The sequence below is a fragment of the Lactuca serriola genome, chromosome 9, assembly GCF_051521515.1.
Source record: "Lactuca serriola cultivar US96UC23 chromosome 9, Lser_US96UC23_V15, whole genome shotgun sequence".
In the NCBI taxonomy this organism is placed as follows: Eukaryota; Viridiplantae; Streptophyta; class Magnoliopsida; order Asterales; family Asteraceae; genus Lactuca; species Lactuca serriola.
The window spans coordinates 15,939,369-15,954,857 of NC_136416.1; the positions used below are offsets into that span (position 1 = coordinate 15,939,369).

Below are 15,489 nucleotides of genomic sequence, written 5' to 3' on the forward strand. Positions count from 1 at the left end.
GGCAGACTCGTCGAGTCCCGAATATGGACTCGCCGAGTCGCCGATTAACACGTGCTCGAAAAACTCGACCCTACTCGACGAGTCAGGCCATAGACTCGTCAAGTCCCTCTATAAAACTTCTAAATAAATGCCACGGGAACAACATACCAGAGAGCGGGCATTACACAAGGATTCCTATCTCAGCTATAAATAAACCCCTTGACATATGGATTTTTTGTCCACTCTCTTTCATAAGCAAAGAGCGGAAAATTTCACTCTCCCTATCCCATTTCCTCAAGTCTTCTAGTTGCTAGGGTTTTGGCTACAAGCCATTAGAGACATTCAAGTTTTTGGTGTGATTATTTGCTACAATAATCAAAAGGTATGTAACCCTAATCTTATGTGAATTTTGAAAATTGTAGGGTTTCCTTAGTGTTTCTTGATATTCATAGTTTATTGCTATCAATAGAGAAAACAGAGATCATTTCTAGGTTTCATGTGAACTTAAGGTTTTAAGTGTTTTTCCGCTCATATGTATTTTTTATAACCTATAAAACACATCAAACCTATGGTTGCTAGCTACAACCATTGCCTAACGAGTTATAACAAGTGATAACTATCCATTATTGTTTGTTTATGGCATCAATGAAGCGTCAAGAGTATTGTTCGACACGCCCCCTTTTGTAGTGCAAAACAGATGCAATATCAAATAATATAGTTCGGTTATAGGCTCATGATAGTACCAATACAATCTAAAATCACTCATATAAGGCAAAATAGACTTATATGTAGCTTGGACACGTATTTTCCAATGAATTATAAATATTTGTATTTTTATACAAGTATTATATTTTATAAGTAAACATTTATACACATCACCGTTACAAATACGATTATATATAACTCGGGTAATACTTATACACAGGGATTCATACTTTTTGCTTATAAAGTACACTTTTTTATAAGTTAGGTAAATACTTATCCACAAAAATTATACACCCGTCGGTTATAAATTATATATTTTTATAAGTTGAAAAAACAACTATATAATATGTAAGCATACTTTTGTTGTAAAAGTGCACAAAGTCAAAACATGTGAGCTCACCAACTTTATATTGACATATTTTTAAAACGCATGTATTACCAGGAACATAAGAGCAACACTGTTACACACATATGGGGCTTTTGTTATCAATCACACTTCTATATTTTTGTATTTAATGACTATCTGTTAAGGTGCATATTATATTTTGAATATTATGTGACAATGTACTTGAAGAATGAAACAATGTAATCTCTATTCGATATTAATAGAAATATGTATTTTCTTTATGTTATTTTTGTATTGTTTAATGCATATTTAAGACACACAGTCAAGTGAATCTGCCAACGGCCTAGGCTGTGACACTTATAATTGTCATATTCACCCCATTGTCACATTAGATAAATTTGATATCAGTTTTAAATTGATTATTGATAATGAATGAAATTGAACAAATTGATTATCCATACATCCATCACTTAATTGGGTCCATTCTTTGACTTTATCTTCAGGAATCTTTCCTGTGGGAGGTTCAAGATGATCACTCACACTGTATCCAATACAATGGATTTAAAAAAGTTCATGTCAAATGTTGTAGTTCATACGATCCAAATCGAGTACCAACAAGATGTATGATAATAATTGTAGAGGAAGATTTATCAGAAGTAGAAGATGATTCAGTAGAAGACAATCCAATGATTGTGAAGAATGAACAGTCAATGAAAGGCGAGGGAGGAGGATAATCAAAGAAGACAACCGACAAAACAGAGGCTGTCGTCTAGGTTTAGAAGAAGAGAAACTTTTGGAGCGTTTGCTACCACTCTGATACTATATAATGTATGTATTTTTCTCATGAACTCACCTTACACGATTACATGTTAAATGGTTAAATACAATAGGCCGAACTATAATACAAATACATGATTTATAATAATATGCTAACTAATAATATATTTTTTAAAGTAGAACAAAAAAGTTATTATAGTTTGAAATTTGATTTTAATTAATAAATTAAAATAAAGAATTTTACCAAAATAAAAATAAAAATGAAGAGGGTACCAATACGTTCATGGACTAAGGTTTTGTAGATAATAAATATATAACAATGTCGAATGTAATTTTTGATAAAATATAAATTTTCACTAGTAATATAACTTAGGCTAAGTAAAAAACTAAAATATTATGGATTTATAATTAAATTGAAAATATAATGGATTGGTGAATATATATTTACTAATATATTTATACTACCTAATAAATAAAAATGTCTACGTGTCACATGTTATTTTTTTTTTAAGATTTTATATTTAATTTTCAACTTTATTTATAAGATGACACATGACATTTTAATAAATTTCTTTTAATTATGTAGTTTTTATTTAACTTTATTAACCCTATTTTAAAATTTTAAATTAAATTCAATCGATTTCAACATCATCCCTTTGTTTTAGCCATAATTTAGCCCTCCATGCAATTAAATTTAAATTTTCAATAAATTGTTTTTGAATTTTTTATATATTCAAATAGTTTTTTAAATTCAACTTATTCTATATCTTTCTGACTCTTTTAATCAACTGTTAACTTTTTATGTTGTCAAAATCTTTACAACACTTCTACAAAAAAGAGCACTACCTACGGCCAATACCGTCGGTAATCCGTTGCTAATAGGCTTTACCGGCGGAATTGCAACATAACAAAATCGGTCGGTATATTCTCGTCGCTAATTGTTCGTAACAGATTTCTGACGGCTACACCAAATTTTTAGCGACAGAATTTCTTGTCAGTGATTAGTAACCGATTACCGACGGAAATAGTGTAACATCCCAAAATTCAAGGCCAAAAATTTCGTTTTTAAATAAGTTATAACATAAAACCATCGATATAAAAACATTCATAAAGATATCTCATGTCACAACCATTGCCTCAATAATCCAAAACACATCCCCCATAAAACCATTTTGTCAAAAGTAAAGTAAATCAAAGTACATTCCCAGGAAGCTCCATGCGGAAATCGTGTGTGTGTGATGCGCTGCTACACCGTCGGCTCTTTCCTCTTGGACGAAGAGGTACCTGAAACCAAAAATGAAACTGTAAGCACGAAGCTTAGTGAGTTCCCCCATAATACCCATAACACATAATCATCCGTATCTTTCAACCGGTAACCGGGAGCTACCCTCCGCTTCAGTATCTTTCAACCTGTAACCGGGAGCTACCCTCCCCTTCGGTATCTTTCAACCGGTAACCGGGAAATATCCTCCCCTTCGGTATCTTTCAACTGGTAACCGGGAGCTACTCTCCCCTTTGGTATCTTTCAACCAGTACCTGGGAACTAACCTCCCCTTCGGTATCTTTCAACTGATATCTGGGGACTATTTCACCCCTATCCCTATTACATATTATAGGTCATAACATATTGGTTTCATAATAACATACATAAGCATACTGAGTCACATAATGACATATCATAATCATACTACTATACATGCATGGGTTTTATCCACCCCTTCGGTATCTTTCAACCGGTAATCGTCCTCGGTATCTTTCAACCGGTAACCAGGGCTAGTGTGCCCTACTACTACTGAACACATCTCAACACAAATATAGCAACTAGGCAATTATCACAAAGATAACCATCTAAACCATAACCACCTACTGGTAGGTCGGTATTGGTGCCTTAGACCCACCCCTACTGGAAGGTAACTCACCTCGCAAGAATGATTGCTAAAAAGCTGATCGACAGATGTCTGACTGCTGCTCCAGTGATCCTCCGGCTATAATTCCCATAAAACACTTAGTCAGACACTGATAACTGCTCTTAAGGTGAAATGACTATTTTATCCCTGACCAAGTCAAAGTCAACTTCCAGTTGACCTGACTCGCCGAGTTGGGCCTCCAACTCGTCGAGTCCCTATCCTTCATATGTCCTTCTTCACGCTTCTACTCATCGAGTTTAGCAATGACTAGACGAGTTCTCCTTTTAAAACAACCTCGAATGAACCTTCATCCGACTCGCTGAGTTGCATGAACAACTCGTCGAGTTCATCCTTTTCCTACAAACAAGTCCTGACCTTGACTCGCCATGTCCCAAGAGCAACTCGCCGAGTCGAGGTTGTCTAAGTCTCATTTCTCGAATTCTGATGTATAACACTTAACCAAATGATAGATCTAGGCTTCTAAGATCGATCTAGAATGTAAAGTTACGAAGTTTACGTGCATGCATGGGATTATGAGCTAAAAAGACCCTAAAAGAAGCTCTTGAGTTACATGGGGCTTTCCATGGGAGCAAAGGCAGTCCCTTTCTTCCTTCTACCCCTTAATGAGCCTGGATCTGAAACCTTAACCCTCACCGTGCTTGCAATCATGGTTGGTCACCAAGAATCGCTTTATAAAAGCCCTAAATTTCACCAAAAAGGGATCTAATACAAGAAGGAGCAAGGTGTCGACTTTATACCTTCCAAGAACTGTAGATGATGCATAAGTTCGACTCCTCTGGCCAACCTTTTGATTCCTCAAGCTTCTCCTTCCTTCTTGCCACCACAAACCACCAAGAATCACCAAAAGCCCTTAGATCTTCACCAAGAACGATTAGGGTTTGATGTGAGGGGGGTTCTGAGAGCATAAGGGACGAGGAAGTCTGAATAAGACGTTTAAATAGGGTGCAAACCCTTGGATTAGGGTTTTTCCCAGCCAGAGTCTACTCGTCGTGTAATGTTGCCGACTCGACGAGTCCGCCACTTAACCCCTGGGTCCAAAACACTACTACTCGACGAGTTGGGCCATCAACTCACCGAGTCTTACTCCAAATTATGAAAAATACTTGAATGGAATACATACTAGGAACCAGGTGCTACAAACCTCCCCCACTTATTTTAGACTTCGTCCTCGAAGTCTTCTGCTCGATCCTGGAAAAGGTCTAGATAATGCTCTCTCATCTTTTCCATCGTATCCAAAGTCCACTCCGAGCCCTTCCGATGCTGCCATTGCACCTTCACCAGCTCGACCTTCTTGTTCCTCAGATCCTTCGACTTCCGGTCGAGGATCGCCACAGGCCGCTCAATGTAGTTCAGGCTGTCATCAACCTGAATATCCTCTAGGGGCACCACCGTTGAGTCGTCCACCAGACACTTCTGCAGCTGGGAGACGTGGAAAGTGTTGTGGATCTGACTGAGTTCGGCTGGCAAATCCAGCCGATATGCCACCCTGCCCACCCGAGCTATAACCCTGAAGGGTCCAATGTACCTGGGGCCCAGCTTGCCCCGCTTCCAGAATCGAATGACGCCTTTCCAAGGAGACACCTTCAGAAGGACCATATCCCCGACTTGGAATTCTAGGTCTGAACGGCGCTTGTCGTCATAGCTTTTAGGTCGACTCTGTGCAGTCTGGAGCCTGCTCCTGACCTGATGGATCCTCTCTGTTGTCTTGAGCACCACTTTGGTGCTCCCCATGACCCTCTGGCCAACCTCACCCCAACATATCGGGGTCCTGCACTTCCTCTCGTATAACATCTCAAAGGGAGGACGATCGATAGTCGCGTGGTAGCTGTTTTTGTCGGAGAATTCAGCCAATGGGAGGTAAGTATCCCAGCTACCACTGAAGTCTAGCACACATGCCCGCAACATATCCTCTAGAGTATGGATGGTCCTCTCGCTCTGACCATCCGTCTGTGGATGAAAAGCGGTGCTAAAACGGAGACGAGTGCCCAACTCGTCGTGGAATTTCTTCCAGAACCTGGAAGTAAACCGCACGTCCCTGTCTGGAATCACTGACACTGGCACCCCGTGCCGCGCCACCACCTCTCGAATGTAGATGTCGGCCAGCTTCTCGGCCAATAAACTTTCCTGGATTGGTATAAAATGGGTGCTCTTTGTCAACCGATCCACAATGACCCATATGGAATCCACTCCCTGCACGGTCCTGGGAAGTTTGGTGATGAAGTCCATGATGATATCTTCCCATTTCCACATGGGAATATCCAACGGCTGCATCTTGCCGTGTGCCCTCTGATGTTCGGCCTTGACCTTCCTGCAGGTCAAGCACCCTCCACATACCATGCTATGTCCCGCTTCATGCAGGGCCACCAATAGTCAATACGAAGATCCCTATACATCTTCGTTGCCCCGGGATGGATAGAAAACCTAGATTTTTGCGCCTCCTCCATCAATGTCTGATGTACGCCTCCATGATAGGGGTCCCACACCCTACGGTGGAGGGTCAACAACCCTCAGCTATCATAGTCGAAGGAGGAAACCTAACCCACAATACGCTCGCTCTTCTGATGTTCCTCCTTCATAGCCTCCTGTTGGGCCTTTCGGATCTGCTCCAACAGTGGAGTCACCACGGTCATCCGCATGTAGATATCTCTAATCGGCGCCGCCTTGCGGCTGAGCGCATCGGCCACCACATTGGTTTTTCCCGGGTGGTAAAGGATCTCATAATCATAATCTTTCACCACATCTAGCCACTGACGTTGCCTCAGCTCGAGCTCGTTAATAAGCTCGTTTACTAATACCCTAATCCCTAATCCCCAAATATGTTTTTATTTTAATATATAAAAATAATAATAAATTATTTTATATAAAGGCTCGTTTAGGCTCGCGAGCCTAATCGAGCTTAGTGACATAGGCTCGAGCTCGAGCTCGTTTAATAAACGAGCTTAATATTAAGCTTGAGCTCGGCTCGAACTCGTTTAAAATCGGTTTTGATTCGAGCTTTTAACGATCAGATCTCGAATAACTCGCGAGTAACTTGGCTTGTTTGTACCCCTAATATAACTTATATTATATTGTTTCGAAATTCATTGACATATTTTATATGTTATAAATTGTAATATTTCTAATAAACGTTTATCCTTTATTTATCAATAAAATAAACATAATGATTTATTCGTTACAAAATGAATGTTTATAGGAGACAATATATATATATATATATATATATATATATATATATATATATATATATATATATATATATATATATATATATATATATATATATATATGAATGAATTTTCTTGCTCCTTAGCTACAGTACTTTCTTTTTGACAAATCTTCCCCTTCTATTATCATGCTGTTGTCTTTTTTTTTTCAAAATTGTCTATTGTTTTATTCCCAAATGAACAGTACCTTTTGGACCCCTCCTGTTCTCGATAATTCCTCCACCGCCTCTACTAACCTTAACCTGCTCTATCTTCAACCGATAAAAGACTGCATACGTGTTCTCTTCTCAGACAACCCGCTAACATTTGTTTTCATCCTTCACACCGCCTAATATACCCAATTCAGTTTCTCCCCCTAATCGGTGCTCCAGGTAAATTTTTCTCTATCCACCGTCATCGACTCTTCCCCCTCACTGTGTCTACAAACCACCGCCATCAACTCTTCCTTATGGGTGGCGGCAGGAGCTGCTCCAATGGCTCCTGTTGCTTCGTTCCCGGCGATTTCGTCGAGTGGGAAAGGGCAGGGAACAATCCGATCACCACAAACGAATTCGGTGGTGAATTTGGGTCAAGAGATAGTGTTTCTTGGATGGTGGTCGCTCGGCACAACAGCAACACCACCACCACCGTCACATGCCTTCTTCTTCTGAAAATCATTGACTTCAAGTTCTACGGTATGAGCAACCTGTCGATTCTGCATCTCCTTGCGAATCCAGTTACAATACTGATCGATTTTGCTTTGCACACCTCCAATTGTAGAAATCATGTATCAACCAAAGAATGCCCTAAGCTTTGATGTATTTGTAAGAAGTGAAAGCTGTACATGCTCAATCGACAATTTTTTTTCAGGTGATTGTTCATTTTGTTCTCCATCTACCTATTGCATTGATTTCTTTTATTCCTTTTCGTCCTTTGGTTTATATTTGCTGTTACAGATGAAGATGAAGCTACTGACATGATTAATAATTTTCCAAAGGCCTTTGGTTTATATTTGCGTGCTCATCTGTCGAGCAAAAGAAAAAGGAAAACGGAGGCAACATGGATTCAGGTAAACATTTACAATTAATCTGTTTGGTTTTCCTTCTTTGGCTAATCGGAAGAAAAGAGACATGAAATTGATAGCAGACAAACAAACAAATTTCTTTGATGGTTGATGGGTTTGAGGTATGTATTCTTCTTTGAATCTTTTACATTTTATTATTTTGGAAACGATTTGCCTATGAATAGGGAACTATATTTTGCAGGAAAATATATATTTGGCTCTCCGGAGTCCAACCAAGAATTAGCAGTTGTCTCTCTTAACTCCACAAGTACGTTTAAATAGTCTCTTTTATGTATTATTGCTTTTTTGTGTTTTAGGTTCTTCTAATTTCAGCTGCCAATGGTTTTTGGTATCGTATGACTTATATGTTTTTTTATTCTTTAGTTGTTCCTCTGCGCCATCAAGAGCAACAAAAGGGGATATATTCCATAGTTTAGATTTTAATATTCATTTAATTTAATTAGATCAATGTTTTGTTTTATAATTACTTGATAAAAAGCTCTAATTATGTTTCAGTTTTCCATTTTATTCTACAGTATTTGGTTGCAATTTGAAGGTTCACAACTGTGAAACTAAATCAACAGGTGGTGAACACATGAAAATCAGTCGCTTAGAATTACAAGAAGCCTCACTACAACTCTTAATGTTCTCATTGTCAATAGGTGGTGAACTAGCAACCACACCCACATGATATGGTTTGATGGCAACCAATTTAATTTGTTCAATACTAACTTTTTATAAATTTGTTTATATTTATTTATTAGAGTGTGGTTATTTTATTTTATACGAAAATGGTTAATTAAGCTAATTTTTTTTGTAGGTTGGGGGATGGAGACAAGTATATGGTCATTTACAGATATTTTATTGATGTTTTGGTACTATATTAAATAAATGTGAGCTTTTTGTCACTTTTAGTTTTTTTTATCAAACAATTATTAGTTTTATATCACTTTTACATTTGCTCCGGTTCACATTTAAGCTTTTTAAACATTTATTGCTTTTCAATATAAAAATGTGAGATCTTTAATGCCTTATAAATACCAATATTTTTTTTCCTTGTGCACAGGTTCCGGACAACTTTTGAATGTTGATAAATGGTTGCTGCTTATTAATCAAAAGTACATTGCTATTATGGGTTAAAACTGAAGCATAGTGCCTATATTTGTATATGAATTGAAATTATAAAATTACAATTAAAAAAAATAGATAATTTGTTTCAACTTTGTATGGAGTTTTCTTTTCAGGTCTTCATCTTATAAAACATTCGATATATGGTTCTTCAAGGTATGTGAAGCTAAAAAAGTTGAACATGAAACTCACTTAGAAAGAAAAACTATCTGATGCAGCAAGAGATGAATATGATGATATGATTGATGCCCTAAGCCCTTGACATTATAAAGAATTCAGATTAAGGAAGTCATGGGTTTTGTATTAGATAACATGGAAACTACTAGAAAGATAAATATTCCAGTTTCTATTTCACATCTGGTAAGGGTAAGATGGTCATTTATATAAAACCAGTTTTTTAGTGTATTAGTATTCCTTTGTTTCTTAATCAGCTTTATTGGTTAATGATGTATTTTCCAAGCAAGCATCAATATATTAGATTTCCTCCAAATGCTTAATTTCTTTTTGATGGGACAACATCAACACATGATGTCCTTTTATCTTATACAAATACAATAATATTATAGAATAAAAATAAAAAATAGTAATTATTTATTAAAAAGGGCAATATGTTCATTATACTTCAAGTAGGAACCGAAATTTCTATAAAATCCCTCAAACAACGACTTCAAATTCATTTCGAGTTTTAGGTTCAAATAACTTTTTGAGGTTTAAATGGAAATAATTAACTTTTTGTTTATAATCTTATTAATTGATCATTATTATATGTTGATCTGGAAATGGTTATTTTACATGTGGTTACTGTAAACCGTTATCTCTGTCATCAATTTCATGGACAAAAGGCTTTTCCAGATTTGCTTTTGGGGATAAAAAAATGTTACGAGTTCTGTCTGATAACCACCTTTATAATTTTCAAAAAAAGTAAGGAGACGATAATTTTAATTTAGATTAACAAATATTATTGTTTCTTTAAATTAGTGTTAAGTGTTGGACTGTTGGCTGCTAATTACTTATTCATGTCGTTTCAGACCTTAAAGTTGGCAATGGTTTATTAGAAGACATGGCTTAGGTATGAATATTTAGACAAATGTACAATTACCTAATTACCCCTAACTTTAAGCACCTTGACTGACCTGAATTCTCATTTTTTATATTTTCATTTTTTTATAGCCTCCCACTTTTATTATTTATAACAGAAATAAATGTACATTGCTAATTCATACATTTACCACTACAAATTATATGAAGTAACTAAAAAGGAAGAGATTTATATACAAGTGTTTAACCGAAATGCATTTTTTGTTTGATTCAAAAAGACTAAAAAATGTGATGATAATATTTTATATTGTATAAAAATGATTCACTTCGGTTAAACTGCAACTTGAACCATAAATGGTGATTTTGGTTTGATTTGGGTGTAGTGTTTGGATGAGTGGATAAAAATAGAAAATACATACACTTTGACCATACTACAATTTGTTATGTTAAAATTTAGAAAAGTTATAAGTTTTTGACAAATTTAAAGTTTTTGGCAAAATTGACACCAATCAGGTTTGCTTCATGTTTCATCCTTATTTTCTAGGTTTTGCGTCATTACACTTTCCATTTTTTTACTAATATACACAATCATAACATTCTACTTCCATTTTTTTTTAAATTTTGTTATAGCATTGTACTTTAGATTGTCTACTCAATTATAATATTCTACCTATAATTTTCTTTCTCAGCATATCAATGAAAATTTCATTACAGTTTGATGACCTTTCTATATTTGGTTATATTTTTCCAGGCATGACGTCGCAATGGGAACAAATGAAAGTAGGGAGCTATAAAAAATTAAATAAAGTACATTGCTTTTTCTTGCATTAAGCTATTTTGATAACCTGCTTATTGACAAAAAGTATGTTTTTCTTTATTATCTATTTTCACAAATGAATGGGAACTGAAAAAACCGAGACTCCCAAAGAAGGCTGGTCATAAGTAGGACCAGAATGTGTATTGGGCGAGATGAAAGCATGGAGTTGTATGGGATGCTTCTTTATGGCAAATGCATGAGGTACTTAACAGATCCCAGAGCCACAAAACAAAATAGATTTTATCTTTGATTGCAAATTGAATCATCAAATGATTAAATATGCATTTGATTCAAATTTTCAACCAACCTGTTTGCTTTAAGATTCTTGAAGATTAGTTAGTTGGTATTTGTCATCCGTGTGTTGTGAATGATTATTAGGGATGAAAAAAATGAAGTTAGTTGAGATTTGAATGATAAGTGAAGTACACATGTTTGTAAAATTTTCTTTTGTATTATGGTTTGTTGTCAACAAAGGTCTCAAAGTAATAAAGTACTTGCATATACTCCAAAACACCAACATATACTTCCAAGTGCTCTTGCATCTTGAGTAATTCCGTTAATGCTTACAATTCTTTATATAGCTTGTGGTTTTCGGTTGCAAAGAATAGCAACACACTTTACTGTGGCTACCAATTCAGCCTATGTACTATAGTCTCACAAAAAATGACACCTTCCGACCCCGCAACGCGGGGGACATCCTTCTAGTATATTTATTAATAAAAGAAAAATGGAGATTATCTAAAAGAAATCATATATATGTGAGCATGTGCATGGTTTGATTCAATTACACAATTAAAATAAATAGGGATAGGCGGTGGCGTATTGTTGGCCAAGGTGTCAAATTCATATTAATTCCTTGGAGCCTAATCCGTATAAAAGAACTAATCTTTTAAAATGTACGTGTCAATAATCATGATACGTGTTGATTTTTAAAGCCCATCAAGTACATTCTTATTAGACTATAAATAGGTGAATACCGATAAGCATATAATATCTAACACTCGAAAGTAACAAAGGAAGATAAATTATAGCCATCACGGAAAATAAATAAGAGATAAAGAAGGCTAAGATCATAAAAGGTAAAATTTAATTTATATTTTATTGCGTTACAATTGTTTTCATATTGGACCAACAAGGTTTATATAATAATTAACGAGATGTAATTATTATTAGTTTATAGCCTATATTTATTTTGATTGGTTATCTTAGACATAATTTTTAACTGATTAGATTGAAGAAAGACATTGAGAACTACTGAGAAGTGAGATGTACACTCATTATAGTCAAGTGAGTACATAGTTACTTTCAGCTTACATATAAATATGAAGTATTTTATATAAATTACGTGCTATGTGTGCATATTATCTGAATATTTGTTGTCTATGCTGAATGAACATTTTTATACATGTTTTCAATGATTTAAACTGTATATGTATTTTATATCTACGAAAATGTTGGGGTAAAACATTGGTAGATGTAATAGGTGATGTGTGATAAAATGATGAGAGGCCTTGATGTTGTTGTTGTTGATTCTGTCATCTAGCGGAGTATGGATGATGACCACAGACTCTTTTAGACAGTTCAGTGGAACGCTAGCAGGCTCGCAACCTGTAGGTGTTTGTGAACGATGTGTTCACCGGTGTACTCCATCCCCCACATGGTTGCCTTAAGGACATTTATTGCTGAGGAATCCCCTTAGCAGTAGTGTCCATCTCGATGATGATCCTTAGGCTAAGTCCCTTATGATAGGTGTTTTAGGGACGTAAAGTGAGGATAACGAGAACGGGTAATCGGGTTATTGTTGGTTGATGAAATTAATAAACTTATTTATTGTGGGTTGAAAACCCTATGTGCTCACCAGGCTCCCAAGCCTGACCTACTCAGTTTTATGTATTACAGGTACTGACGCTCGAGCATAGTTGTGATGTGTTGGGATGAGGGATTACAGATATAGGCATGTAGATATGAAATAATGTAGTAAGGATTATATTGTATTGTTTATACTTATGTACTGTATCGAACATGACATCCCGAGTCTTTTTAATAAAATACATTTCTACGGAAATGCTTTGATAAATCTTTATCATATTTTTGTTTTGGGACAAATTCCGCAACACTTTTATTTAGATGTTACTCTGATTTACAAACAAGCATAAACAAAATCAATCTTTTTTGGCCGTGAAAATGGGGATGTCACACAGCGTGTGCGTCCTCAGCTATCAACTGAAATGCTCGGCTCCGCACCACTGGGGCCTATACCTTGGCCTGTCGCCCATCTGTAACCCGCGCTGCTGCTGGGGTTGGCGCCGCTGCTGGCGCTGCTGCTGTCACTGCTGTCAATCTAGGGCAATCGGCCTTCTTGTGGCCCCTAGGGCACTCTTCGACCTACTCTTTGCCATCAGCTGCACCAGGAGTCCTTACCATCCTCACCACTAACTAGCTTGCGGATACTATTACATATCCGCTCACTAGTTAGTTGAAGTTAGCCAGGACCCCTATAGCACAAAGCAAGCAGCATTCGTGCATCGAGTAACCATATACCTAACCAGGCCATCCTACTATTGACTAGGTAGTCCTAGCATGCAGCTCATACAACAGGCATATAAGGCATCCTTCCTAGATCCTCAGCCCTAATATAGCATGCAGTTCTCAGAAACATATATCAAGCATAAAAGGCATCCTTCTAGATCCTTAGCCCTAATCTAGCATGCAGTTCTCAGAGTCATATATCATATAACATAACATAACAGTATGGGTATCCTGGGGAAAACTTACTTGAGCTCGGCCGGTCGCACGCGTCACACACCTTGTTCTTTCTCAAACTCTTTTTTTCTTAGATTTAGAAAACCATTTCTTTTTAAAAAAAACAATCCTTCAGCCCCACGGTTTGAGTCTAGACACCCCCAAGGGTGTGTCCGAATCCCTCAAACCAAGGCTCTGATACCAACTTGTAACATCCCAAAATTCAAGGCCAAAATTTTAGTTTTTAAATAAGTTATAACATAAAACCATCGGTATAAAAACATTCATAAAGATATCTCATGTCACAACCACTATCTCAATAATCCAAAACATATCCCCATAAAACCATTTTGTCAAAAGTAAAGTAAATCAGAGTACATTCCTAGGAAGCTCCATACAGAAATCATGTGTGTGTTATGAGCTGGTACACCGCCGGCTCCTTCCCCTTGGACGAAGATGTTGGGTTTTGAGCATTCTAACACTCTTATGGTGTACATGCAACCCTATAAACCTTGGATCTATGTTTTCTCTATTATACATGCAAATAAGAACTTTCCAAGGATTTAATCCTAACTAGCATATTATGATGTTCTTAATCTACAAAGTACTATTTAGATGACATACCTTTTGATGTAGCTTGATGTCTTCAAGCTTTAAGAGCTTAGCCCCAATAGTGTGGAAGCCTCAAGTGGAATCACAAATCACCAAGACACCTTGGAAGACTTTAGAGAATATGAATACTTGGTTCTATCTAGTGAAATCGGCTAGCCCTCTTAGTGTATCCACACTAGTTCCAATTTCACCAACCAAGGACATCTTTATATAGTATGGAGACTAGGGTTAAACCCATGACCTTTCATTTCATATGATCCATGGGTTAAAGACTCCATGGACTATCCATGAAAGCTTAGCCCAACCTAAATGAACTTGGCCCATTCCATATACATATAAGAGTCCATATTTAATTAGTTCATTTTGATCACTTAATTAATTATAAATTAATTCTTGATCAATACTAATTAAATAATATGATTCCATATTAATATATTAGAACTTATAATATATTAATATTAATCATAAACATACTATTCTCAAAAGATTATCCATATAGATTGTGTCGGTGAAGTGCAACCCAAAGGGACCATGCCGGGTCGGGTCAAGTACATACCAAATATAGTTATGGACTTAGACATTAATCCAACAGTCTCCCACTTGGATAAGTCTAAAACTATTATTGCGTATGACTTCAAACCTAACTGGCAATCGTAGCTCTTAAAGCCGTTGTCGAACTCTGATCTTGTCAACGAACTTGTCCATTAGATAAGGGATCATATATTCCTCCATTCTAGATATCATATGGACTGAGACATGGATTATAAATCATTCTCTCTGTCCATTTGTTGTTTCCCGATTTCCGATTTATGACGAATGACTAATTGAACAAATCAAATCAGTCCTGGCTCAGCCGAGCACTTCCATTTGTCATCATCAAATCATCGAGGGGCCCACAGATATCGCTTTTATCCCGAAGGTAAAAGGAATGGATAAACTTCGACTCATATGGTTTGTTCTACTACTTGTTGAATCATACACAAAGGCACGTTTTATAGCACCGAGTTACCAAATGCATTTTCGTGCAATCAATGTACAACCAACTCATAGTAACAACTCATATCTCTAGGTTATAAGATATTATCGTCTCATGATCACCCGTGATAAAATCCATGAAGTGATTCCAATGAGCGCGGGTTGAATCCAATACT

At 36.4% G+C, this 15,489-nt stretch overlaps 1 protein-coding gene across 14 annotated transcripts; it reads left to right on the plus strand.

Annotated features, from left to right (window-relative positions):
- The first annotated feature begins 7,123 nt into the window (after window positions 1–7,123).
- Window positions 7,124–11,395, plus strand: LOC145072748 (uncharacterized). Of its 14 annotated transcripts, none has more exons than XM_079019220.1 (8): window positions 7,139–7,633; window positions 7,719–7,808; window positions 7,936–8,007; window positions 8,586–8,696; window positions 8,822–9,495; window positions 9,982–10,050; window positions 10,158–10,198; window positions 10,919–11,395. In XM_079019220.1, the coding sequence occupies exons 1-4, from the start codon at window positions 7,408–7,410 to the stop codon at window positions 8,690–8,692; spliced, it is 495 nt and encodes a 164-aa protein (XP_078875346.1). In that variant the 5' UTR covers window positions 7,139–7,407; the 3' UTR covers window positions 8,693–8,696; window positions 8,822–9,495; window positions 9,982–10,050; window positions 10,158–10,198; window positions 10,919–11,395. The 14 variants fall into 14 exon arrangements, 11 of the variants coding, with proteins under 11 accessions (XP_078875350.1, XP_078875351.1, XP_078875342.1 ...); XM_079019221.1 differs by having other exon boundaries at window positions 8,822–9,489; XR_013691141.1 differs by adding an exon at window positions 8,204–8,269 and having other exon boundaries at window positions 7,132–7,633; window positions 7,719–8,123; window positions 8,538–8,696; window positions 8,822–8,894; window positions 9,068–10,198.
- The last annotated feature ends 4,094 nt before the right edge of the window (window positions 11,396–15,489 follow it).